At 45.9% G+C, this 25,750-nt stretch overlaps 1 protein-coding gene across 1 annotated transcript in view; it reads right to left on the bottom strand.

Moving 5' to 3' along the window:
* The window catches only part of LOC139268296 (rasGAP-activating-like protein 1), a 328,378-nt gene that overhangs the window by 8,328 nt on the left and 294,300 nt on the right, over nt 1–25,750 (bottom strand). The window contains exons 18-20 of the mRNA XM_070886357.1: nt 15,955–16,092; nt 5,345–5,480; nt 41–161 (exon numbers count right to left, since the gene is read on the bottom strand). Coding sequence (XP_070742458.1) covers nt 41–161; nt 5,345–5,480; nt 15,955–16,092 — 395 coding nt within the window. The remainder of the gene's footprint in view (nt 1–40; nt 162–5,344; nt 5,481–15,954; nt 16,093–25,750) is intronic.

Genomic DNA, 25,750 nt, shown 5'->3' with positions numbered 1-25,750 from the left:
CAATGAATTGGAACAATAGGAAACATTTTGCATGACTTACTTCAGCTTTTCTCTGCCTTGCAACAGCTGTTTGTAAACTGTCTGCGTCTCAACATCGGGATCGAGGGGGTCACTCCAATCACCAAGGGTTACGGCAGAATGCGTGCGGCTGCATCCCCGAACTGTTAAACAAATGGGAAGTAAGCAACGGGGAAGGATTATCAAATATTGTAGTCATTGTGTTTATGCCGTGATGTGTTTACTGTTGCTGTGGGAAATAGGAACAGCTGTTTCTTGTTAAAAGATGTTTAGATATGTAATTCAGATTCAAAATGTGTTAGAATGTTGGTGAAGGCTATGATAGAACTTGGAGAATGCTACAAATGTTTCTAGATGGAATTAGGAAAGTTCTACCTAGTTGTCTCTCCAAACTTGAACAGTTTAATTGTCCCATGTGATCTACAGGTATCACAGGTTTGATATGTGACTGAATACTGGAATATTCATGCCATAGACTAAAGCCTAGTGCGTTGAGCCCAGCAAAGTAATAGAGAGAGTTGCTGGAAGTTCCAGGTGCTAATATTGTTCCTTTGAAACAGTGACTCAATTATAAAGTCACGCTGTTCTTAAAGTCAACTGGTTTGGAGGATAGTGTCACATTAGCAATTTTTAAAGGCTAAGTTATAATGTAGCTAAGTTCTAATGAAGGGTCACCGACCTGAAACGTTAACTCTGTTTCTCTCCACAGATGCTGCCTGACCTGCTGAGTGTTTCCAGTATTTCCTGTTCATAAGCTAACTTATACTTTCAGTTTGCAACTTTCAGTTGCTCATTCTTATCATACATGCCATATTTAAAAAAGATGTTTTCAAGCAATTTTGGTATAAGCACGGCACAAACAGTTGTGAGTAGTCCTTCTCAACTAAACCATGATATAATTGAGTTGAATTTTTCACATGTTTATAGTTGTGGTGATTATATAGAATCAGCTCATCACTAAATCAATCTGAAAATAGATCTTTCCTCCTATAAATCTTGTCTTTAAAACTTCTGTATACACAATGTTGGTCAGGAAGAAACCCCAATTGCCCATACAATAAATGGATTCAATTTTCTGACTGGTGGCCCTTGTAGGTATTGGATGTGCTAATGCATCTTCATCCTTACTACTTTACAATATTCTATAGAGCATTAGTTGCAGGAAACCTGTCACTAGGGCTCAGTGGAGAGAGGATTTCAATAAAATTAAAGAGTATTAACCAATCTAGTGACCAAAAATGACCTTTAGGACAGGGAGGATGACCTTATGTCTGCTGCAGTTATATTTTTTTCGGTTCATCAAGCGAAAGATGAGTGTTGATAAACATAGAAACATAGAAAATAGGTGCAGAGGTAGGCCATTCGGCCCTTCGAGCCTGCACCGCCATTCAATGAGTTCATGGCTGAACATGCAACTTCAGTACCCCATTCCTGCTTTCTCGCCATACCCCTTGATCCCCCTAGTAGTAAGGACTACATCTAACTCCTTTTTGAATATATTTAGTGAATTGGCCTCAACAACTTTCTGTGGTAGAGAATTCCACAGGTTCACCACTCTCTGGGTGAAGAAGTTTCTCCTCATCACGGTCCTAAATGGCTTACCCCTTATCCTTAGACTGTGACCCCTGGTTCTGGACTTCCCCAACATTGGGAACATTCTTCCTGCATCTAACCTGTCTAAACCCATCAGAATTTTAAACGTTTCTATGAGAGCCCCTCTCATTCTTCTGAACTCCAGTGAATACAAGCCCAGTTGATCCAGTCTTTCTTGATATGTCAGTCCCACCATCCCGGGAATCAGCCTGGTGAACCTTCGCTGCACTCCCTCAATAGCAAGAATGTCCTTCTTCAAGTTAGGAGACCAAAACTGTACACAATACTCCAGGTGTGACCTCCCTGCCCCTGTACTCAAATCCCCTCACTATGAAGGCCAACATGCCATTTGCTTTCTTAACCGCCTGCTGTACCTGCATGCCAACCTTCAATGACTGATGTACCATGACACCCAGGTCTCGTTGCAACTCCCCTTTTCCTAATCTGTCACCATTCAGATAATAGTCTGTCTCTCTGTTTTTACCACCAAAGTGGATAACCTCACATTTATCCACATTATACTTCATCTGCCATGCATTTGCCCACTCACCTAACCTATCCAAGTCACTCTGCAGCCTCATAGCTTCCTCCTCGCAGCTCACACTGCCACCCAACTTAGTGTCATCCGCAAATTTGGAGATACTACATTTAATCCCCTTGTCTAAATCATTAATGTACAATGTAAACAGCTGGGGCCCCAGCACAGAACCTTGCGGTACCCCACTAGTCACTGCCTGCCATTCTGAAAAGTACCCATTTACTCCTACTCTTTGCTTCTTGTCTGACAACCAGTTCTCAATCCATGTCAGCACACTACCCCCAATCCCATGTGCTTTAACTTTGCACATTAATCTCTTGTGTGGGACCTTGTCGAAAGCCTTCTGAAAGTCCAAATATACCACATCAACTGGTTCTCCCTTGTCCACTCTACTGGAAACATCCTCAAAAAATTCCAGAAGATTTGTCAAGCATGATTTCCCTTTCACAAATCCATGCTGACTTGGACCTATCATGTCACCTCTTTCCAAATGCACTGCTATGACATCCTTAATAATTGATTCCATCATTTCACCCACTACTGAGGTCAGGCTGACCGGTCTATAATTCCCTGTTATCTCTCTCCCTCCTTTTTTAAAAAGTGGGGTTACATTGGCTACCCTCCACTCGATAGGAACTGATCCAGAGTCTATGGAATGTTGGAAAATGACTGTCAATGCATCCGCTATTTCCAAGGCCACCTCCTTAAGTACTCTGGGATGCAGTCCATCAGGCCCTGGGGATTTATCGGCCTTCAATCCCATCAATTTCCCCAACACAATTTCCCGACTAATAAGGATTTCCCTCAGTTCCTCCTTCTTACTAGACCCTCTGACCCCTTTTATATCCGGAAGGTTGTTTGTGTCCTCCTTAGTGAATACCGAACCAAAGTACTTGTTCAATTGGTCTGCCATTTCTTTGTTCCCCGTTATGACTTCCCCTGATTTTGACTGCAGGGAACCTACGTTTGTCTTTACTAACCTTTTTCTCTTTACATACCTATAGAAACATTTGCAGTCCGTCTTAATGTTCCCTGCAAGCTTCCTCTCGTACTCTATTTTCCCTGCCCTAATCAAACCCTTTGTCTTCCTCTGCTGAGTTCTAAATTTCTCCCAGTCCCCAGGTTCACTGCTATTTCTGGCCAATTTGTATGCCATTTCCTTGGCTTTAATACTATCCCTGATTTCCCTTGATAGCCACGGTTGAGCCACCTTCCCTTTTTTATTTTTACGCCAGACAAGGATGTACAATTGTTGTAGTTCATCCATGCGGTCTCTAAATGTCTGCCATTGCCCATCCACAGTCAACCCCTTAAGTATCATTCGCCAATCTATCCTAGCCAATTCACGCCTCATATCTTCAAAGTTACCCTTGTTTAAGTTCTGGACCATGGTCTCTGAATTAACTGTTTCATTCTCCATCCTAATGTAGAATTTCACCATATTATGGTCACTCTACCCCAAGGGGCCTCGCACAACGAGATTGCTAATTAATCCTCTCTCATTACACAACACAGTCTAAGATGGCCTCCCCCCTAATTGGTTCCTCGACATATTGGTCTAGAAAACCATCCCTTATGCACTCCAGGAAATCCTCCTCCAGTTTCCAGTTTGGTTAGCCCAATCTATATGCATATTAAAGTCACCCATGATAACTGCTGCACCTTTATTGCATGCACCCCTAATTTCCTGTTTGATGCCCTCCCCAACATCACTACTACTGTTTGGAGGTCTGTACACAACTCCCACTAACGTTTTTTGCCCTTTGGTGTTCTGCAGCTCTACCCATATAGATTCCACATCACTTTTATCCACACTTTTTCATCCAATGTCAGTATCCAGTATTCCCAGGCATAACCAGAAGGGGTTTAGTTCCACTTACTACAGCAGTGTGAAATTTTCCATTTCGCACACCAGTCTTTCTGATTAGATTTAATGACAGTTTGCATTCAATTTGGGGCAATTTTTATTCTGAGCCTGTAACCGCCCAGAACTGGGTTGGGAATGAATCAAGCTCTTTTCATTTAGGACCCACTGAGCCAGAAAGGAGAGGCAATTTCATCCAATAATCTTGGACTAGATTTAAAGCCAGGTGTCAGATGGTAAAATGTAATATACTGACTCATTATTTATAAATATTACAATATGACTACACGTAGCACAACTAACAGGAAAGGCCAGTTCTTGATAAGGCAGGACTTGGGTTTAAGGTTGATTTTAAAATTTAATCCAGTGGCAAAAAAGAAGAACAGAATGCATAAGATATTCGAGCCACCAACGATTTAAATATATTATAGTTTTGAAATTTACATAAGAAACATTTATTTTAGTGAGGTAGCTTAGTGGAATATTGTGTTCAGTTTTGGTCTCCAAGTCTGAGGAAGAACATTCTTGCTATTGAGGGAGTGCAGCGAAGGTTCACCAGACTGATTCCAGGGATGGCTGGGCTGTCATATGAGGAGGGACTGAATCAACTGGGCCTTTATTCACTGGCGTTTAGAAGGATGAGAGGGGATCTCATGGAAACATATAGGATTCTGACGGGACTGGACAGGTTAGATGCGGGAAGAATGTTCTCGATGTTGGGGAAGTCCAGAACCAGGGGACATAGTCTTAGGATAAGGGGTAGGCCATTTAGGACTGAGATGAGGAGAAACTTCTTCACTCAGAGTTGTTGACCTGTGGAATTTCCTGCCGCAGAGAGTTGTTGATGCCAGTTCATTGGATATATTCAAGAGGGAGTTAGATATGGCCCTTACAGTTAAGGAGATCAAAGGTATGGAGAGAAAGCAGAAAGAGGTACTGAAGGAATGATCAGCCATGATCTTATTGAATGGCGGTGCAGGCTCGAAGGGCTGAATGGCCTACTCCTGCACCTATTTTCTATGTTTCTATGTTTCTATGTGATGAGAAAAATATAGAGAAAATGAATGGCAGTACATTTTCTGCTTGATTGTTCTGACAGGGAAAATTCAACATCTACGGACATTATAGTCACACAGTCATTTAATTTTAAAAGGTTGTTAAAAATAAGAATTGATTTAATGAGAATTTGCCCAAGTGTGCACCAGAGTTTCACTCAGCTAATGATATGAATACAAAACAACTCGCTGGTTGTAAATGTTATCTTCCTCCTGACTGAAATTGTCTTTTAATGTCTGAACTCAGCTTTAATGGCGAGATTGTTGCTGACATACCAGTCCTATCAGTGTGCAGGCAACAGGTCCAACGGTTGCTCCTGTAAGAACCTGGATGAAAGGAAGGAAGCATGCGTTCATTGTAGATACTGGCTTTCCTGATGGCCGACAACCACTGATTCAGCTCATTTACATTCTAAAAGAGATAAAAAGGCATGTCAGCTTTAATTGTTAAAAAAGACTTTCCATTATCCTACTAGCCCTTACATTTCCAGGTAGCCATTTTAGGTGTGGCAGATCAATATGGAATTAATGGAGATATAGTTGCTAAATATTGAATCCGATTTTGATGGAACTGTCCAAATGGAAAGATGTATATGCTCTGGATTTCATTTTTTAATTTCTTTCCCTAGTCATGACCCGCACAGTTCAAGACATGCATTCATAAAGCGCCTTTAATGATCTCAGGACATCTCAAAACTCTTTACAGCCAATGAAACATTTTTGAAGTGTAGTCACTGTTGTAATGTAGGAAACACGCAAGCCAATTTTGCACACAGCAAGGTCCCACAAACAGCACTGTGGCAATGACCAGATGACAAGGTCCCACACAAGAGATTGGTGTGCAAAATTAAAGCACATGGGATTGGGGGTAATATACTGACGTGGATAGAGAACTGGTTGGCAGACAGGAAGCAGAGAGTCGGGATAAACGGGTCCTTTTCAGAATGGCTGGCAGTGACTAGTGGGGTGCCGCAGGGCTCAGTGCTGGGACTCCAGCTATTTACAGTATACATCAATGTTTTAGATGAAGGAATTGAGTGTAATATCTCCAAGTTTGCAGCTGACACTAAGCTGGGTGGCGGTGTGAGCTGTGAGGAGGATGCTAAGAGGCTGCAGGGTGACTTGGACAGGTTAGGTGAGTGGGCAAATGCATGGCAGATGCAGTATAATATGGATAAATGTGAGGTTATCCACTTTGGTGGCAAAAACATAAAGCAGAATATTATCTGAATGGCAGCAGATTAGGAAAAGGGGAGGTGCAATGAGTCCTGGGTGTCATGGTACATCAGTCATTGAAAGTTGGCATGCAGGTACAGCAGGCGATGAAGAAGGCAAATGGCATGTTGGCCTTCATAGCTAGGGGATTTGAGTATAGGAGCAGTGAGGTCTACTGCAGTTGTACAGGGCCTTGGCGAGGCCTCACCTGGAATATTGTGTTCAGTTTTGGTCTCCTAATTTGAGGAAGGACATTCTTGCTATTGAGGGAGTGCAGCGAAGGTTCACCAGACTGATTCCCGAGATGAGGAGAGACTAGATCGATTGGGCCTGTATTCACTGGAGTTTAGAAGAATGAGAGGACATCTCATAGAAACATATAAAATTCTGACGGGACTGGACAGGTTAGATGCAGGAAAAATGTTCCCCATGTTGGAGAAGTCCAGAACCAGAGGTCACAGTCTAAGGATAAGGGGTAAGCCTTTTAGGAGCGAGATGAGGAGAAACTTCTTCACTCAGAGAGTTGTTAACCTGTGGAATTCTCTACTGCAGAGAGTTGTTGATGTCAATTTGTTGGATATATTCAAGAGGGAGTTAGATGTGTCATTTACGGCTAAAGGGATCAAGGGGTATGGAGAGAAAGTAGGAAAGGGGTGAATGATCAGCCATGATCTTATTAAATGGTGGTGCAGGCTCGAAGGGCCGAATGGCCTATTCCTTCACCTATTTTCTATGTTTCTATGATCTGTTTTTAGGTGTAGGATACATATTGGCCAGGACACCGGGAGAAAGTCTCTGCTCTTCTTCAAAATAGTGCCATCGGATCTTTCACGTCCACCTGAGAGGGCAGACGGGGCCGCAAATTAATGTCTCATTTGAAAGACGGCACCTCCGACAGTGCAGCACTCCCTCAGCTTGGATTTTGTGCTCAAGTCTCTCAAGTAGGACTTGGACACAGAACTTCATTCATGAGATGTGGGCGTTGCTGGCACATTTATTGCCCATCCCTAATTGCCCTAAAAAAGGTGGTGGTGAACCCACCACCTACTGACTCAGAGGCGAGGGTGCTACCAACTGAGGCATGGCTGACATCTAGGATAAATTCACCAGAAAGGAGCCTCACTCGAAGGGAGCACAATTGGTATCACAGTGCTGTAGCCCTCACTCTGGCCCACAGCTCCCCTCTGGGAAAATAGATCAGTGAGTTTACCACCACTGTGTCTAATATCATTAAAGTATTACATAATAGCCCTGAAATCCCGGCCTTGCCGGGTCCGTATGGAGCGTGTACGGGCCCGGGAATGCATCACAAAAGCCGGTTTTCATGCATATGCCGAAAACTGGCTTTTCCGATCTGTCATGTTTCTGGCTTGACAGATCGCACGCATCTCAGGGAGAAGGACATCCCCACAGCCGAGATTGGGCTATTTTCCCATCTCTTGCCCTGCACATGTCCTTAAAACTCTTGCGCCTGGTAAAAGCAGGCACATAGCCTACTGTTACCAGCATAAGAGTTTTAAAACATATCAAAAACATATAAAAATATAATTAAAAAATACATATTTATGTTAAAAACCCTACCCACTCAGGTAATTTAATTTTAAACCATAATTAAAACTGTTTTTAAAAATCGGCAAATTTTTTTTTCAAAAACATTTCTTTAATTTCTATAATGTATTTATGTGAGGTGTTTAAAACATTTTTTAATGTAGTGTTTGGGCGTGTTTCTCATTCATAGTAATAGGAGTTTTGGACTTACGAAACTCCTATTACTATGAATGAGAAAATACTTTACCGTGATTGGGTGTCCAGGCCCACGTGACTCCCCAACGTGAACGCACTCCATTGCTCAGGAAGAGGAGGCCTCGAGTCCGGAATGTCTGGTGAGCGTTCGACCAAAAGGTAAGTGCGCACCTTTTCTTCTATTTTTAGTCGAATGCCCGCCGGAAGAAGAAACCAGGATTTCAGGGCCAATAATATTACAGTAAAGATCCTAAAATTATAGTTAGCGCATTTTCCAATTGATATTAATTGTGCTAATAGCACCCTTTCAATATTGGCTCTAAATTTGCGGTCAAAGGCTTCCCGTGGGGAAATGTCTCCGATCCACAAATAAAATGCCCACGTACCTGGTGGTCTGGGATGTAGGGAGATTCGTGGTCCTGGGCGCCTCCGGGTACCTGCGGGTAGAGGCGAGGGTATCTTGCGGGTGCATGCAGTTCACAAGCGCCTCTGGGATCATGTGGGCCAGCCTAACCAATAAAAGAAGGGAATCCCCATTCATGCTTATGGGGATTCCGTATATACAGAGATCCCACAAGTATTAATGGGAATACTCCAAAAAATACCTCTACACTTCAAATAAATAAATAAAAATATCATTTTTTTAAATTAATTAAATTGGCATTTAATTAAATATTTAAAACACAAATTTACATTCTTGAAAAATAAATTTACAAAAATAAACTTACCTTATTTCACAGGTTTTTTAATGTATAAATTATTGATAACATTTTAATTTTCTGTTTTTTAAAACTCTTACGCTGCCAAAAGCAGACCTTATTCTTGCTTATACCAGGCGCAAAAATTTCACGGGCATTCGCTGGGCAGAAGTTGGGCAAATAGCCCAAGAAAATTCTTGACAGATCACAAGTTCCAGGTTTTCGGGCATGCGCATCGCTCGCAAAAACCCGGAACCTGCGCGATCCTTACGGGCGCATGTCCACCTCGTATGTGCCCGTATGGGCCGCAGATTACTACCCATTAGCTTTGGTTAACTCGTTGCATAATATGAAATCAAACCGAGGTATCCAATTATTGAGACTAGAGTTCCAAGTCCAATTCCTCGCCGAAGTTGAATTTTACCCCCAAAATGTTGTCAGTAGAATTCTATTACCTACACAAAGAGCCAGGAGACAGAAATTCTGCACATTTATTTTACTGAATAAGCAGTATTTCATCACTCTTAGAATCATACAGCACAGAAGGCCATTTGGCCCATTGTTCTCATGCCGGCTCTTTGAAAGAGCTATCCAATTAGTCCCCACCCCCCTGCTCTTCCCCAAAAGCCCAGTGTTTTTTTTTCTTGTTTACTATTTCTCTAACATTAGCGAAGACAGAAATTTCAGTCCCTAGAAAAGAGAAAGGGGTCATGATCCAGCTCTTTAAAATATTGTAAGGTGGATAATGAAGATGTGAGCAGATTGTATAATTCGGATTGTGAATGATGAGCTAGGGGACACAAAGCGTAAAAAAAATGAACAGACCGAATCCATTAAGATTACAGAGTGGAAGAAATTGCACTCCCAGAGGAGTGGATCTATGAAGCAACTTCTGCCACCCCACAAAATAAGCAGGCAATGCTGTTTTGATTAGGTCCTTAAAGATAAATACTGCATAAATATCCAACATTCCTCCTTCAAGATAATTATTTTGCTAGTCCACCCACTCATCTACAAAATCGCATTATTAAATTTCTAAAGAAACACTAATTTATTTCCGTACTCTTCATAAGAAAAAGAGCATACCAGCATAGAAGTTTACAACACAGGAGGCCATTTGGCCCATTGTGTCTGGGCCAGTTCTTTGGTACTACACTCCAAAACCATTGCCACTTGCTGCCTGCGCTCTCGTCATAGACCTGTATCTTCCTCTGCTTCAAACATTTGTCTACTTTTTCCTTAGAAGATGAAATGCTCTCTGCCTCAACTGCTCCATGTGGCAAACTGTGCTGTGCTTCAACAATTCTCTACATCAAGTCATTCCTCTCTATATCTTTCTTCATTCTCTTCATGACAATTTTAAACCAATAATCCCTTGTCCCTGACTCTCCCACCAGAGGAAACAGTCTTTCCCTATTCACCCTATTAAAATCCTCCATAATTAAAAAAAATCTATTAAATCTCCCCTCTGCTCTGGTAGGGCCCAATATCTCAAGTCTCTACTAATAATTATATTTAGTATATTTAATCCAGTCAAGACAATGCCTCTTCCCTGGCATCCTGAATATGCTCCTGTGAATATCTTAGAAATCTTTATTATAAATATCAACAAAACTAAATCCATATAATTGTCCAACGTTGTTGCAACTACACCGTGGGTTTAGTTATACAGGTAGAGCGTCCGAAATCCGGAAAACTCGGGACCAAGGCCGTTCCGGATCTCGGGTATTTCTGGATTTTGGAACGTCTTTCCGACATCCCGAATCAGGAAACGCCCGGGCCGAGGTAGGTAGGGGGGTCGGGCGGCGTCAGAGTTTGGACGTCGTTGGAGTTTGGGCGAGGTCGGAGTTCGGGCGGCCAAGACAGGGGCCGAGGTAAGGGGGGGGGGGATGGGCGGCCAGGTTGGGCGGCCGGAGGTCATGTGAGATCGGAGTTTGAGCGAGGCTGGAGTTCGGGCGGCCAAGGCGGGGGCCGAGGTAAGGGGGGGGGAATGGACAGCCAGGTTGGGCGGCCGGAGGTCGTGCGAGATCGGAGTTTGGGCAAGGCTGGAGTTTGGGCGGCCAAGGCAGGGGGCCGAGGTAAGTGGGGGGGAGTCGGGTGGCCGAGGTTGGGCAGCCAGAGTTCGGGCGAGGTCGGAGTTCGGGCGAAGTCAGAGTTCGGACGGCCGAGGCCTGGGGAGGCTGGAGGTAGGGGGCGGGGGATTGGGCGGCCGAGGCGGGGGCAGTCCGGATTTTGGAACATTTCCCAGTTTCCGGACGACCCCACCATGGATGGGCCCATTGTCCAGATTCCGGAACATTCCGAATTTCGGAATCCGGATTTCGGATGCTCAACCTGTAGTACAATGCAGGTACTTTGTATTACCTTACCAAAGAGATGGATTAGCAATGTTAATTTTGAAGCAGAACACAAAACATTTGAAATACTTCTTAATTATTAATTGCAAATATTAACAACAGTCTTAATACACTGTTGTCAATTAACTTTTCTAAAATTTACATTTGTAGCTTCTGTCCAGAGCTTTTCTGTCATTTTCAATTGTATAACTGCAGCAGCATTTAAGTTAAAAAAAAATTATTTAAAAAAAGCAGTCTTCCAATCAAATTAATATTTACCCTGTGTTTTCGCTAACTGAGCACTTAAGGGATCATGAATCCTGAGGCTTCAACAGTAGTTAGGCAATTAATTGCAAGATGAAGGAACATTCACTGCTGAATGTTGACTAGTTTTTTATAATTCTGCTAATTGTTGCTAATTAGTCATTTGGAGCTGACCCTGTGCCCCCAGTAGTTCTGTGAATGAACACACAACATGATGTGGTATTTGGCTGTATAGGCTGGTGTTGAATCCTCTGTTGTGCTGAGTAACTGATGCTGGGGGAGCAATGGGAGGGCAACCACTGGCTTCAATACCCCTGGGCCACAATAGGGGGGAGGGGAAGAAAATGAGCCTAATTTCACAAACTTGCTAATTACCCAGATCCCCCTACTGAACAGAGTGCATGCTGGGAGCATGGCTGAGGACAAGATCGGTCTTGGCGGTCATACTTCTCACACTTTCAAATAGTCTGTGACACACACTGTCGAGCGTTGCATATGATGAATGGCGGCATGCGGAGTTAGCCTTTAAGAGAAGGGAAATATGTGAGGAGGAGGGAGGTGCTGGAAAATCATTCAGCCATTTCACCTAGCAACATTTTTAAATCTCAATTCTTGGATTTGCAGTTCAGTGAACTGGAGGTTATCCTCCAGAGTACCTGGCTCTGTAGCCAAGTACTGACTCCTCTTGTGTATCTGGTACTCCTTCATCTCACCATAGACAGCCATGCCTTCAGCAGACCAGGTCCAACTCTCTGCATTTTCCTTCCTAAACCCCTCTATTTCTCCTCTTCAAGATCCTCTAAACCGGCTTATTTTGGTTCCTCCCCTTGATGTCTCCTTCTTTGGCTCAATGTCTGTTTTCTTCACAACTCTGTGAAGCACCTTGGGACATTTTTCTATGTTCTAGTTATTATATAAGTACAAGCTGTTATTTACACTCAGTGAACAGGACTGCCCTGTCGTCAGTTACTGCTGGGACTAGATCGTGTACTTTCAGGACAATAGATGAACCCAGCTCCGTAAGCACTAAGCTACGAAGGTCTGCAAGTTGTCCTGGGGACTGCAGCTATTGTGGAGTAGGGTGATGGGTATCTTCAAGGCTTTTCCTCCCTTATTTCCTCCACAGCCTCTGATTTGTTCAGTTTCAAGCAAGCACCATCATGACATCCTCCACCATAACAGACTCTCAATGTCACTCCTCCACTTACATGCTCACGGCGTTGTTCTCAGACACCAAGCATAGGTAAAGCCAATGAATCTGGCAGCAATTTGTTACACCCATGCAACTTGGGTCTCTGCTGCGACCAGAATACGGTAAACCAGTTCTAATTACAGCTGATGGGAAGAGAACTCCGTGTCTACTGCAGATTTTAAACACTCAACAGATTTAGGTTGCTCCATGACCCAGCCAGATGATGATAAGCTGCCTGTAAACATTCCAGTCCACAGCAGGGTGGATCAGAATGACTTGGCTGGTATCAGTTTGCCAGATCACTCGTGGTTCCCGATGGCCAAATGTACAAGGGAAAACAATGCCAAACATGACTGTTTCCCACAGAGCCATTCCCGCTTGGCTTCAGCCACTTTACAAGCTGTCGGTCTCTGACAGCTGGAGGCAGCTGTTCACAGCCAGGAATTTGGAAACAAATCGGAGGCTGTGGAGGAAATAAAGGAGGAAAAACCTTGAAGATGCCCATCATCCTCCTCCCCAATTATCTATCATTAATGGAAATAGAGTAACAGGAAACATCAGTCAGGCAAACACAGGCATCAGGTATAGCATCAATGGATGTAAATGTGTCTTTTGTGCCCTAGTTAACATTAAAACAGCACCCTGCAAGACCATAGCTCGCCATCCCCCCATATTCTTCTCATCGTCAGGCATGAGATCAATGTCCACGCGTACATCAACAATACTCAACTCTGCCTCTCTGTCACCACAACTGACTCCAAGGCAGCTGCCATATTCTGCATTCCTGTCCGACATCAAATGTTGGATGACTCCAAATTTCCCCAAGCACAATGCCAACAACAGCAAAGTCATCTTTTTTGACTCCCACTGGCACCAGTGTGCCTTGGACTCTGACTCTATCAGAATCCCCAGTTTCCCCTCAGTCTGGTTCTGGTGATGTGTACCCATAGCATCCCGCTGAACCCGGAGCTGAGCAGTTCATCCCATTCCGTCACTAAGCCCCCATTCTTCCACCTCCAGAGGGTTTCCCATTTATAGCTTCGGAAACCCCAATTCACACTTTCAATGCTTTCCGTACCTGCCTCCTCACCTTCACTCTTCAGAAACTTCAGCTAATCCCGAACTCTGCAACCCATGTCCTTTCTTGCACACCCATCACACGTGTCCTTACCAGGTTCCACAATGCATCGACTTCAAGAGCCTTGTCTTTATCTTCAAATCCCGCCACAGCATTGCTCCACCCTATTCCAGTGACTTTCTCTAGCCCTGCAACCATAACCATACTCACCGCTACTCTGAACTGCAGGTTACTGCTTGTTCCTCTCTCCTACAGTTCCACCCTTGGAGACTGATCATTCTACCACTATGCCTTGGTAATCACTCAGTCGCTACTTCTCTCTATCTCTCTCAAAGACTCAAACCCCGTCCCTTCAATCCTGCCATTGATCTATCCTCTAAATTCTTTCTTCTCCTGCTCAGTGTACAGATCCCTGCCTTGGCTACACTTCAAAAAGTACTTCATTACCTCCAAAGTGCTTTGGGACATCCGGTGCTCATGAAAGGCGCTATATGAATGCAAGTCTTTCATTTCTTTCTTGGCAGCACCCCGCGACGTTCTTTTATGTGAAGAGTACTATATAAAGGACGCGTTTATTTGTAACATCTACAGCTCTGATTGGGCCCCCCTGATGACATGTCCTGATTGCTGATTGGTCCCCTTGGATGATAAGCACATCCAGTAGTTTCTCTTTGCAAAGTGTAATTTGAACCATTCTGACTGACGACTCCAGACAAAACAGAGCTCACATGGAACAGACCGGGCTCACTCTCACGGGTTATGACCTTCTCTCATCTCCCACCCAAGTGCCTGACCTTCACCCCCCAACCTCCAGCACAAGTTCCTGACCCTCTTCCCCCCCAACCCCCAGCACAAGTTCCTGACCCTCTTCCCCCCCAACCCCCAGCACAAGTGCCTGACCTTCACCCCCCCAACCCCCAGCACAAGTTCCTGACCCTCTTCCCCCCCAACCCCCAGCACAAGTGCCTGACCTTCACCCCCCCAACCCCCAGCACAAGTGCCTGACCTTCACCCCCCCCCAACCCCCAGCACAAGTTCCTGACCCTCTTCCCCCCCAACCCCCAGCAAAAGTTCCTGACCCTCTTCCCCCCCAACCCCCAGCACAAGTTCCTGACCCTCTTCCCCCACTGTTCCCTTCCCCACGCCCTGCCCCGAGGTTCCTGATCTTCTCCCGTTGCTCAAGTTCTTCTCTCACGGATTCATGACCTTCTCCTACCCACCCACCCGCCATAGATGGGGCATTGTATGTGGGTCACGGATTGTTAATAGGTTTATTAGGTATGAAGTAAATAGTGACAGTGTCATGACTTCCTGATTTCATCCAGTCCAATGATGTCACTTGCCACAATGCACCAAGCTTTCAGAGAAATCAACCAGGTCTAGGGGAGGAGAGGGAAAATGTGGTGTGGGTTTAAAGGGGGTGTGGTTGGAATAACGTGATCTGTCTTACCATATAGATCACATTCTTGCTTTCAAGCCCCCCCCTTTAGATCTGAATCACATTCTTCCCCATCCCCACTGTGCTCTCTGTGCTCTTTACCCCCCCCCACCAAAAAGTTCCTGACCTGCTCTCCCGGAGTTCCCTCTCTCTCTCCCCTCTGATCCGCTCTCTCTCAGCCTTCTCTCAGTCTCTCTTTAGCTACCCCCTCTCTCTCTTGCTGCCCCCTCTGCCCCAGTCTCTCTCTCTTTCTCTCTGCCCCAGTCTGTCTCTCTCTCTGTCCCAGTCTTTCTCTCTCTCCCCGCCACGCTACTCTCTTTCCCATCTCCAATTTCCTCTCTCTCCCGAAAATGTTCGCGTAGATAATCACAGCGATATTCTAGACAAAAGTTCTGGAGGCTCCTTTAGTATAGTCATTGATTTTCGATAGATAACCCAGGATGTAGCTCACACTGAAGCAGCAGCTCCACGCTCGGGCGACAACGTGGTTTGAAACGAAATCTGGCTTCCTCATGTATCGTGCTGTGCATGCACGACCGAATTGGGCACACATGCGCAAAAAGGGGCGGAGTCTACGGTGCGCATGCGCAGAAGGACACAAGAATGTTTGTGCAGATAATAACTCCGCTATATAAATGCAAACTGTGATTATAGATGAGTAGTCTGGGGAGCATTCATACATTATATGACATGAGACATCAGCCAGAACTGTACAACTGCACCATTCTGGAAACAGACTCAGCAAAAGGAAGATGAACTCAATAAAAGAAGATAGAGAAAGTGGGTTCTCAATTCGTTTCTATTTAGGTCGGGTAAATTGCAAATGCAATGTATTATATAAAATTGTAAAGACAACATTGGAAATTGTTCATTTCTTCAGATATTACAAGGATGTATAAAATAAGCACTCCTGATATTTTACCTTACACTGGATGTACATTATGTGTAGCTGAGCCTCATTGTCCTTCGTGATGATCTGCATCATATGGAGCTGCTGGAAGGCATTTTCATCCACTCGCTCAACTGCACAGATACGCTGGACTGGAATAGACGACCTCACCTGGCACATATTACACGGTACACAAATATAAGTGGATAATTGAGTGAACACAAAGATGCTGATTCATCAGTTCACAGCTCCTAATTCAGGTTGGGGACTGAGGTATTTTAAGAACTGATTCAAATTTCAGCTGGAAAATGCTAAAAAAAAATTGAATCCAGAAAAATAAATTGTTAAATGTAAAGGGGAAAAAGAATAGAACAATTTTTTTTCCTTTCAATTTGAAAAACCTGGATTTGAAAAATCAGCCCATATATTACAATAACAGATCAAAAAATTATTGGAATAAACAGGAGAATTTAAATTACATGTGTTCTTTATGAACACTGAACCCAGAGAAACCAACACAAACCACATGTATGATCACTCACAATAATACAAGGTTACTGATTAACAATGTATTAATGGAACAGCAGGAACCTGTAAATTAATGGAAGAGTGCTGATTTTTTTTGAAGCAAGCTCTAATCTTCTGGGATGCCCTTTGGACCCTACTTATCCCACTATTAGTTTGCTGGCATCCTCGCTAGTGCTATCCCATTGGCCCCGCCCTCTGCTTTACGGCAGGCCTTTGAGCAGGCCTTTACGGCAGGCTTCCATCCAGGAATTCCCTGTGAATCATCTTCGGGAAAGAGACTGGGTGTTTACGAAATCTGTCCCATCTCCATGTCCCCCCGTGACCCACCCCGCCCCACCCATTCTCTCTCACCCCCTTTATGCTGGCACTGTGCCCAAGGCCCAAAGGAAGTTTGTGGCAAAAAGATTGACATACAGCTTTTCCATCATAAAATATTGACACGTTAAGATTATTGATGTAATAATGTGACAAGGACGTAAGCCTACATAGACGGGCATTTGTAAAATGTTTAATATATTACTTGTTGACCTCTTGCAGTATTGTACCTCTGAGGCATGTCTGGTCTTTTTTATTTGTTCCGGGATGTGAGCGTCGCTGGGAAGGCCAGAATTTATTCCCCATCCCTTATTGCCGTTGAGAAGGTGGTGCTGAGCCATCTTCTTGAACCTCGGTAGACGGTGAGATGGAGATACTCCCACAGTGCTGTTCGGGAGGGAGGTCCATGATTTTGACCCAGCAACGATGAAGGAACAGCGTTATATTTCCAAGTCAGGATGGTGTGTGACTTGGATAGGAACTTGGAGGTGATGGTGTTCCCATGCACCCGCTGGCCTTATCTTTCCAGGTAGTAACAGTTGCGGATTTGGGAGGTGCTGCTGAAGAAGCCTTGGCGAGTTAATAGAAACATAGAAACATAGAAAATAGGTGCAGGAGCAGGCCATTCAGCCCTTCTAGCCTGCACCGCCATTCAATGAGTTCATGGCTGAACATGAAACTTCAGTACCCCATTCCTGCTTTCTCGCCATACCCCTTGATCCCCCGAGTAGTAAGGACTTCATCTAACTCCCTTTTGAATATATTTAGTGAATTGGCCCCAACCACTTTCTGTGGCAGAGAATTCCACAGGTTCACCACTCTCTGGGTGAAGAAGTCTCTCCTCATCTCGGTCCTAAATGGCTTACCCCTTATCCTTAGACTGTGACCCCTGGTTCTGGACTTCCCCAACATTGGGAACATTCTTCCTGCATCTAACCTGTCTAAACCCGTCAGAATTTTAAACGTTTCTATGAGGTCCCCTCTCATTCTTCTGAACTCCAGTGAATACAAGCCCAGTTGATCCAGTCTTTCTTGATAGGTCAGTCCCACCATCCCGGGAATCAGTCTGGTGAATCTTCGCTGCACTCCCTCAATAGCAAGAATGTCCTTCCTCAAGTTAGGAGACCAAAACTGTACACAATACTCCAGGTGTGGCCTCACCAAGGCCCTGTACAACTGTAGCAACACCTCCCTGCCCCTGTACTCAAATCCCCTCGCTATGAAGGCCAACATGCCATTTGCTTTCTTAACCGCCTGCTGTACCTGCATGCCAACCTTCAATGACTGATGTACCATGACACCCAGGTCTCGTTGCACCTCCCCTTTTCCTAATCTGTCACCATTCAGATAATAGTCTGTCTCTCTGTTTTTACCACCAAAGTGGATAACCTCACATTTATCCACATTATACTTCATCTGCCATGCATTTGCCCACTCACCTAACCTATCCAAGTCACTCTGCAGCCTCATAGCATCCTCCTCGCAGCTCACACTGCCACCCAACTTAGTGTCATCCGCAAATTTGGAGATACTACATTTAATCCCCTCGTCTAAATCATTAATGTAAAATGTAAACAGCTGGGGCCCCAGCACAGAACCTTGCGGCACCCCACTAGTCACTGCCTGCCATTCTGAAAAGTACCCATTTACTCCTACTCTTTGCTTCCTGTCTGACAACCAGTTCTCAATCCACGTCAGCACACTACCCCCAATCCCATGTGCTTTAACTTTGCACATTAATCTCTTGTGTGGGGCCTTGTCGAAAGCCTTCTGAAAGTCCAAATATACCACATCAACTGGTTCTCCTTTGTCCACTTTACTGGAAACATCCTCAAAAAATTCCAGAAGATTTGTCAAGCATGATTTCCCCTTCACAAATCCATGCTGACTTGGACCTATCATGTCACCATTTTCCAAATGCGCTGCTATGACATCCTTAATAATTGATTCCATCATTTTACCCACTACTGAGGTCAGGCTGACCGGTCTATAATTCCCTGTTTTCTCTCTCCCTCCTTTTTTAAAAAGTGGGGTTACATTGGCTACCCTCCACTCCATAGGAACTGATCCAGAGTCAATGGAATGTTGGAAAATGACTGTCAATGCATCCGCTATTTCCAAGGCCACCTCCTTAAGTACTCTGGGATGCAGTCCATCAGGCCCTGGGGATTTATCAGCCTTCAATCCCATCAATTTCCCCAACACAATTTCCCGACTAATAAAGATTTCCCTCAGTTCCTCCTCCCTACTAGACCCTCTGACCCCTTTTATATCCGGAAGGTTGTTTGTGTCCTCCTTAGTGAATACTGAACCAAAGTACTTGTTCAATTGGTCTGCCATTTCTTTGTTCCCCGTTATGACTTCCCCTGATTCTGACTGCAGGGGACCTACGTTTGTCTTTACTAACCTTTTTCTCTTTACATACCTATAGAAACTTTTGCAATCCGCCTTAATGTTCCCTGCAAGCTTCTTCTCGTACTCCATTTTCCCTGCCCTAATCAAACCCTTTGTCCTCCTCTGCTGAGTTCTAAATTTCTCCCAGTACCCAGGTTCGCTGCTATTTCTGGCCAATTTGTATGCCACTTCCTTGGCTTTAATACTATCCCTGATTTCCCTAGATAGCCACGGTTGAGCCACCTTCCCTTTTTTATTTTTACGCCAGACAGGAATGTACAATTCATCCATGCGGTCTCTAAATGTCTGCCATTGCCCATCCACAGTCAACCCCTTAAGTATCATTCGCCAATCTATCCTAGCCAATTCACGCCTCATACCTTCAAAGTTACCCTTCTTTAAGTTCTGGACCATGGTCTCTGAATTAACTGTATCATTCTCCATCCTAATGCAGAATTCCACCATATTATGGTCACTCTTCCCCAAGGGGCCTCGCACAATGAGATTGCTAATTAGTCCTCTCTCATTACACAACACCCAGTCTAAGATGGCCTCCCCCCTAGTTGGTTCCTCGACATATTGGTCTAGAAAACCATCCCTTATGCACTCCAGGAAATCCTCCTCCACCGTATTGCTTCCAGTTTGGTTTGCCCAATCTATGTGCATATTAAAGTCACCCATTATAACTGCTGCACCTTTATTGCATGCTCCCCTAATTTCCTGTTTGATGCCCTCCCCAACATCACTACTACTGTTTGGAGGTCTGTACACAACTCCCACTAACGTTTTTTGCCCTTTGGTGTTCTGCAGCTCTACCCATATAGATTCCACATCATCCAAGCTAATGTCTTTCCTAACTATTGCATTAATCTCCTTTTTAACCAGCAATGCTACCCCACCTCCTTTTCCTTTTATTCTATCCTTCCTGAATGTTGAATACCCCTGGATGTTGAGTTCCCAGCCCTGATCATCCTGGAGCCACGTCTCCGTAATCCCAATCACATCATATTTGTTAACATCTATTTGCACAGTTAATTCATCCACCTTATTGCGGACACTCCTTGCATTAAGACACAAAGCCTTCAGGCTTGTTTTTTTAACACCCTTTGTCCTTTTAGAATTCTGCCGCACAGTGGCCCTTCCTGTTCCCCGCCCCGGGCCTCTCCGCCCCCCCCACCCCCCCCATCTCCCCTCCGTCTCCTGCCTCTGCCTCCCTTTTGTCTCCCTCTGTCTCCCTGCACTGGTTCCCATCCCCCTGCCATATTAGTTTAACTCCTCCCCAACAACACTAGCAAACACTCCCCCTAGGACATTGGTTCCGGTCCTGCCCAGGTGCAGACCGTCCGGTATGTACTGGTCCCACCTCCCCCAGAACCGGTTCTAATGCCCCAGGAATTTGAATCCCTCCCTGCTGCACCACTGCTCAAGCCACGTATTCATCTGCGCTATCCTGCGATTCCTACTCTGACTAGCACGTGGCACTGGTAGCAATCCCGAGATTACTACTTTTGAGGTCCTACTTTTTAATTTAGCTCCTAGCTTCTTAAATTCGTTTCGTAGGACCTCATCCTTTTTTTTACCTATGTCGTTGGTACCAATGTGCACCACGACAACTGGCTGTTCTCCCTCCCATTTCAGAATGTCCTGCACCCGCTCCGAGACATCCTTGACCTTTGCACCAGGGAGGCAATATACCATCCTGGAGTCTCGGTTGCGGCCGCAGAAACACCTATCTATTCCCATCACAATTGAATCCCCTATCACTATCGCACTCCCACTCTTTTTCTTGCCCTCCTGTGCAGCAGCGCCAGCCATGGTGCCATGAACTTGTCCGCTGCTGCCCTCCCCTGATGAGTCATCCCCCCCCAACAGTACTCAAAGCAGTGTATCTGTTTTGCAGGGGGATGACCACAGGGGACCCCTGCACTACCTTCCTTGCACTGCTCTTCCTGCTGGTCTTCCATTCCCTATCTGGCTGTGGGCCCTTCTCCTGCGGTAAGACCAACTCACTACACGTGATACTCACGTCATTCTCAGCATCGTGGATGCTCCAGAGTGAATCCACCCTCAGCTCCAATTCCGTAACGCGGACCGTCAGGAGCTCGAGGCGGATACACTTCTCACACACGTAGTCGTCAGGGACACCGGAAGTGTCCCTGAGTTCCCACATGGTACAGGAGGAGCATATCACGTGACCGAGCTCTCCTGCCATGCCTTAACCCTTAGATACCCTTAAATTGGTAATAACAATATTCACTTACTGATATAAAAAATAAAAAGAAAAGCTACTCACCAATCACCAGCCAATCACTTACCCCATTGGCTGTGACGTCACCTTTTGATTCCTTTCTACTTCTATTTTGCTTTCTCTCCCGCTGTAGCTGCACCGGTACGCCTTTTATAGGCCGCTCCGACGCTGCTCCCGCCTCTCGCTAACTGCCGCTGGTACGCGAGCTCCCGCTGGGCCTTTTATAGGCTGCTCCGACGCTGCTCCCGCCTCTCGCTAACTGCCGCTGGTACGCGAGCTCCCGCTGGGCCTTTTATAGGCTGCTCCGACGCTGCTCCCGCCTCTCGCTAACTGCCGCTGGTACTCGAGCTCCCGCTGGGCCTTTTATAGGCTGCTCTGACGCTGCTCCCGCCTCTCCCCAACTGCCGCTGGTACTCGAGCTCCTGCTGGGCCTTTTATAGGCCGCTCCAATGCTGCTCCCGCCTCTCGCTAACTGCCGCTGGCTCTCGATCTCCCGCTGGGCCTTTTATAGGCTGCTCTGACACTGCTCCCACCTCTCCCCAACTGCCGCTGGCTCTCGAGCTCCCGCTGGGCCTTTTATAGGCCGCTCCGACACTGCTCCCACCTCTCCCCAACTGCCGCTGGCTCTCGAGCTCCCGCTGGGCCTTTTATAGGCCGCTCCGACACTGCTCCCACCTCTCCCCAACTGCCGCTGACTCTCGAGCTCCCGCTGGGCCTTTTATAGGCCGCTCCGACACTGCTCCCACCTCTCCCCAACTGCCGCTGGCTCTCGAGCTCCCGCTGGGCCTTTTATAGGCCGCTCCGACGCTGCTCTCGCCTCTCGCCAGCTGCTGCTGACTCTCGAGCTCCCGCTGGGCCTTTTATAGGCCGCTCCGACGCTGCTCCCGCCTCTCGCCAACTGCCGCTGGCTCTCGAGCTCCCGCTGGGCCTTTTATAGGCCGCTCCGCGCTGCTCCCGCCTCTCGCCAACTGCCGCTGGCTCTCGAGCTCCCGCTGGGCCTTTTATAGGCCGCTCCGCGCTGCTCCCGCCTCTCGCCAACTGCCGCTGACTCTCGAGCTCCCGCTGCGGTGCATCTTGTAGATGGTACACACTGCAGTCAGTGGTGGAGGGAGTGAATGTTTAAGATGGCGGATGGGGTGCCAATCAAGCGGGTTGCTTTGTACTGGATGGTGTCAAGCTTCTTGAGTTTTTTGGAGCTGCACTCATCCAGGCAAGTGAAAAGTATTCCATCACACTGCTGACTTATGCCTTGTAGATGGTGGAAAGGTTTGGGGAGACACTCGCCACAGAATACCCAGCCTCTGACCTGCTCTTGTTGCCACAGTAGTTATGTAGCTGGTTCAGTTAGGTCACTGGTCAATGGTGACCCCCAGGATGTTGACGGTGGGGGATTCGGTGATGATAATCCTGTTGAATGTCAAGGGAGGGTGGTTAGACTCTCTCTTGCTGGTGAAAGTCATTGCCTGGCACGTGTGTGGCATGAACATTATTACTAATTATCAGCTCAAGCCTGAATATTGTCCAGGTCTTTCTGCATGCGGGTATGGACTGCTTCATTATCTGAGAAGTTGCGAATGGCACTGAACACTGTGCAGTCATCAGTGAACATTACCACTTCTGACCTTATGATGGAGGGAAGGTCAATGATGAAGCAGCTGAAGATGGTTGGGCCTAGGACACTACCCTGAGGAACTCCTGCTGCGATATCCTGGGACTGGGATGATTGACCTCCAACCACCACAACCATCTTCCTTTGTGCTAGGTATGACTGCAGCCAGTGGAGAGTTTTCCCCCTGATTCCTGTTGACTTCAACTTTACTGGGCTCGTTGATGCCATAATGTCAAGAGCAATCACTCTCCCCTCACCTCTGGAATTCAGCTCTTTTGTCCATGTTTGGACTAAGACTGTAATGAGGTCTGGAGCCAAGTGGTCCTGTCGGAATCCAAGCTGAGCATCGGTGAGCAGGTATTCCGTGAGTAAGTGCTGCTTCATTGCACTTTGCTGATGATTGAGAGTAGGCTGATGTGTCGGTAATTGATGGGATTCGATTTGTTGTGCTTTTTGTGAACAGGCGTAGCTGGGCAATTTTCCACATTGTCGAAAGGTGCCAGAGTTAACAGCTTGGCTAGAGGCACGGCTAGTTCTGGAGCACAAGTCTTCAGCATGACAGCCGGAATGTTGTCGGGACCCATAGCCTTTGCTGTATCCAGTGCACTCAGCCATTTCTTGATGTCATGTGGAGTGAATGGAATTGTCTGAAGACGATTCTGTTATAGTGGGGACCTCAGGAGGAGGTCGAGATGGATCATCCACTTCAGGTGAATTGAGGGAAAACGGTGGGAATAATTGGACCAGACACACAGTCATAATTCAGACACCATTTTATACATTCTGTCTAATCCTTCCAGTAAGGTCCAGTGCTAGTTGCTGAATGCCCATTATTATAACATGGTTATTAAATATTGGTTTGGATCTGAAAATCCTGCTGACTACATGTCAAAACATCGAGAGCCAGATGCTGACACATCATTATTCATAGAACTCCGAGGAACTTATTCAATTTGTAGCTCAACACTCGACACTTTAAACAATCAATCTGGCTGATATCAAACAAGCTACACAGAAGGATCTTACACTAATCAATAGTGCAAATTGAAAGCAGATTACCGGTAGCTATGACTGGCTCACTAAGATCTATCGCTCACTGGGGATATGCAATGAGCATATCAGAATCAAAGTACATTTTTTCTTTCAGAAAATAATTAGATCAGCAGAATCTCAACATATTGTGCCGACTAAACACACTGTTAATTTGAGTGATTCTGAATTAGATGAAGCAGCCTTCAATACCCAGGATCGAGCATCACCAATTCATGATACCCCTTTTTCAGAACAGGTGACACCCCTCCCACTTTGTTCCTGAAGGAAGGCGTTCTTCAAAAGTTTGCCCATTATCTTTTAGAGGGTTTAGTTATTTGATAAAAATTTTTAAGTATGTCTATCTTGAAGGAAGGATGCTAAAATGGGTACTGGGAGTTGTATGGGTAAGCAGAAACTATGCTGCCATTGTGTAACTTGTTAGCAGCAAGGGCTGTTGTGTCATTTTCAACATTGCCACCCAGATGTTAATCTAGAAAGTGAATCGTCTGCCCGTATAGAACCTGCCCGATTGAAATTAGTGGAACAAATATCGGGCGGGTTCTATAAAGCCTGGCGATCCCCTCCACCAGGTTACCACCCAGCCATCAAAATTGAAAATTACCCCCAATGTGTTTATAAAGATAAAATGACACTGACTGCCATGACTACCTGATTGAGAGAGAGAGAGAGAGAGAGAGAGAGCGAGAGGGAGAGGGGGGAGAGAGAGGGAGAGAGGGAAGGGAGAGAGAATGAGCGAGAGAGGGAGAGGGAAGAGATAGCTAGGGAGAGAGAGCAGGGGGGAGAGAGAGTGTTCGAGAGAGAAGAGGTGGGGGGGGGGAAGAGAGAGGGGGGAGAGAGGAAGAAGGAGAGAGAAGGGGAGAGAGAGAGGAGGCGAGAGAGAGACAGAAGAGAGAGGGGGAGAGAGAGCGAGAGACAGAAGAGAGAGGGGGAGAGAGAGAGAGAAAGGGGTGAAGAGAGAGAGGGGGGAGAGAGAGAGGGGGGAGAGAGGCAGAAGGAGAGAGAAGGGGAGAGAGAGAGGAGGCGAGAGAGAGACAGGAGAGAGAGAGGGGGAGAGAGAGCGAGAGAGAAAGAGGGAGAGAGAGAGGGGGGGAGAGGGAGAGAGAGGGGAGAGAAAGGAGAGAGAAAGAGGAAAGGAGATAGAGAGAGAGAAAGAGAAAGAGAGAGCGAGGGAGGGAAATATAGAGAGAGAAAGAGTGCTAAGGAATAAAGGACAGGTCACAGACTGACCTTCTCTCAAGCATGGGCCTCGTGTGCATATATACTGTGTAGTAAGGACGTATCAATGGCGACAAGAAACTGGGATTTAAACCACGCGAGCATGGCCACGAGCAGAACAGACGAGAGGTACTGTGTTAAGGAATGGTTGGGACAGAGATTCAACATTGTTAAAGCAGCACACAGTTCTCCAGGCAGACAAGGGCAGTCAGGCATGCCCCAACATGTAGTCGAACCCAGAGGGGGAGTTCGACAGAGACAATGGCAAGCTGAACAGCGATTCACGCCATTGCAAGGGACAATGCGGCCAGTAATGGGGCCATCAACACCTGTTAATGGTGCACTCAAGGACAATAACAGGGGCAGTCAGGGACGATCGACTGGCAAGGGATCTTTTGTTTCAAACCGCAACTCATGCTGGAGGTGTGGAGGCATACATTCAGCTGGAGTTTGCAGAGATGAGCAAA

The sequence above is a fragment of the Pristiophorus japonicus genome, chromosome 8 (assembly GCF_044704955.1).
Source record: "Pristiophorus japonicus isolate sPriJap1 chromosome 8, sPriJap1.hap1, whole genome shotgun sequence".
Taxonomy (NCBI): Eukaryota; Metazoa; Chordata; class Chondrichthyes; family Pristiophoridae; genus Pristiophorus; species Pristiophorus japonicus.
This window is presented reverse-complemented; position numbering and strand designations above follow the sequence as displayed.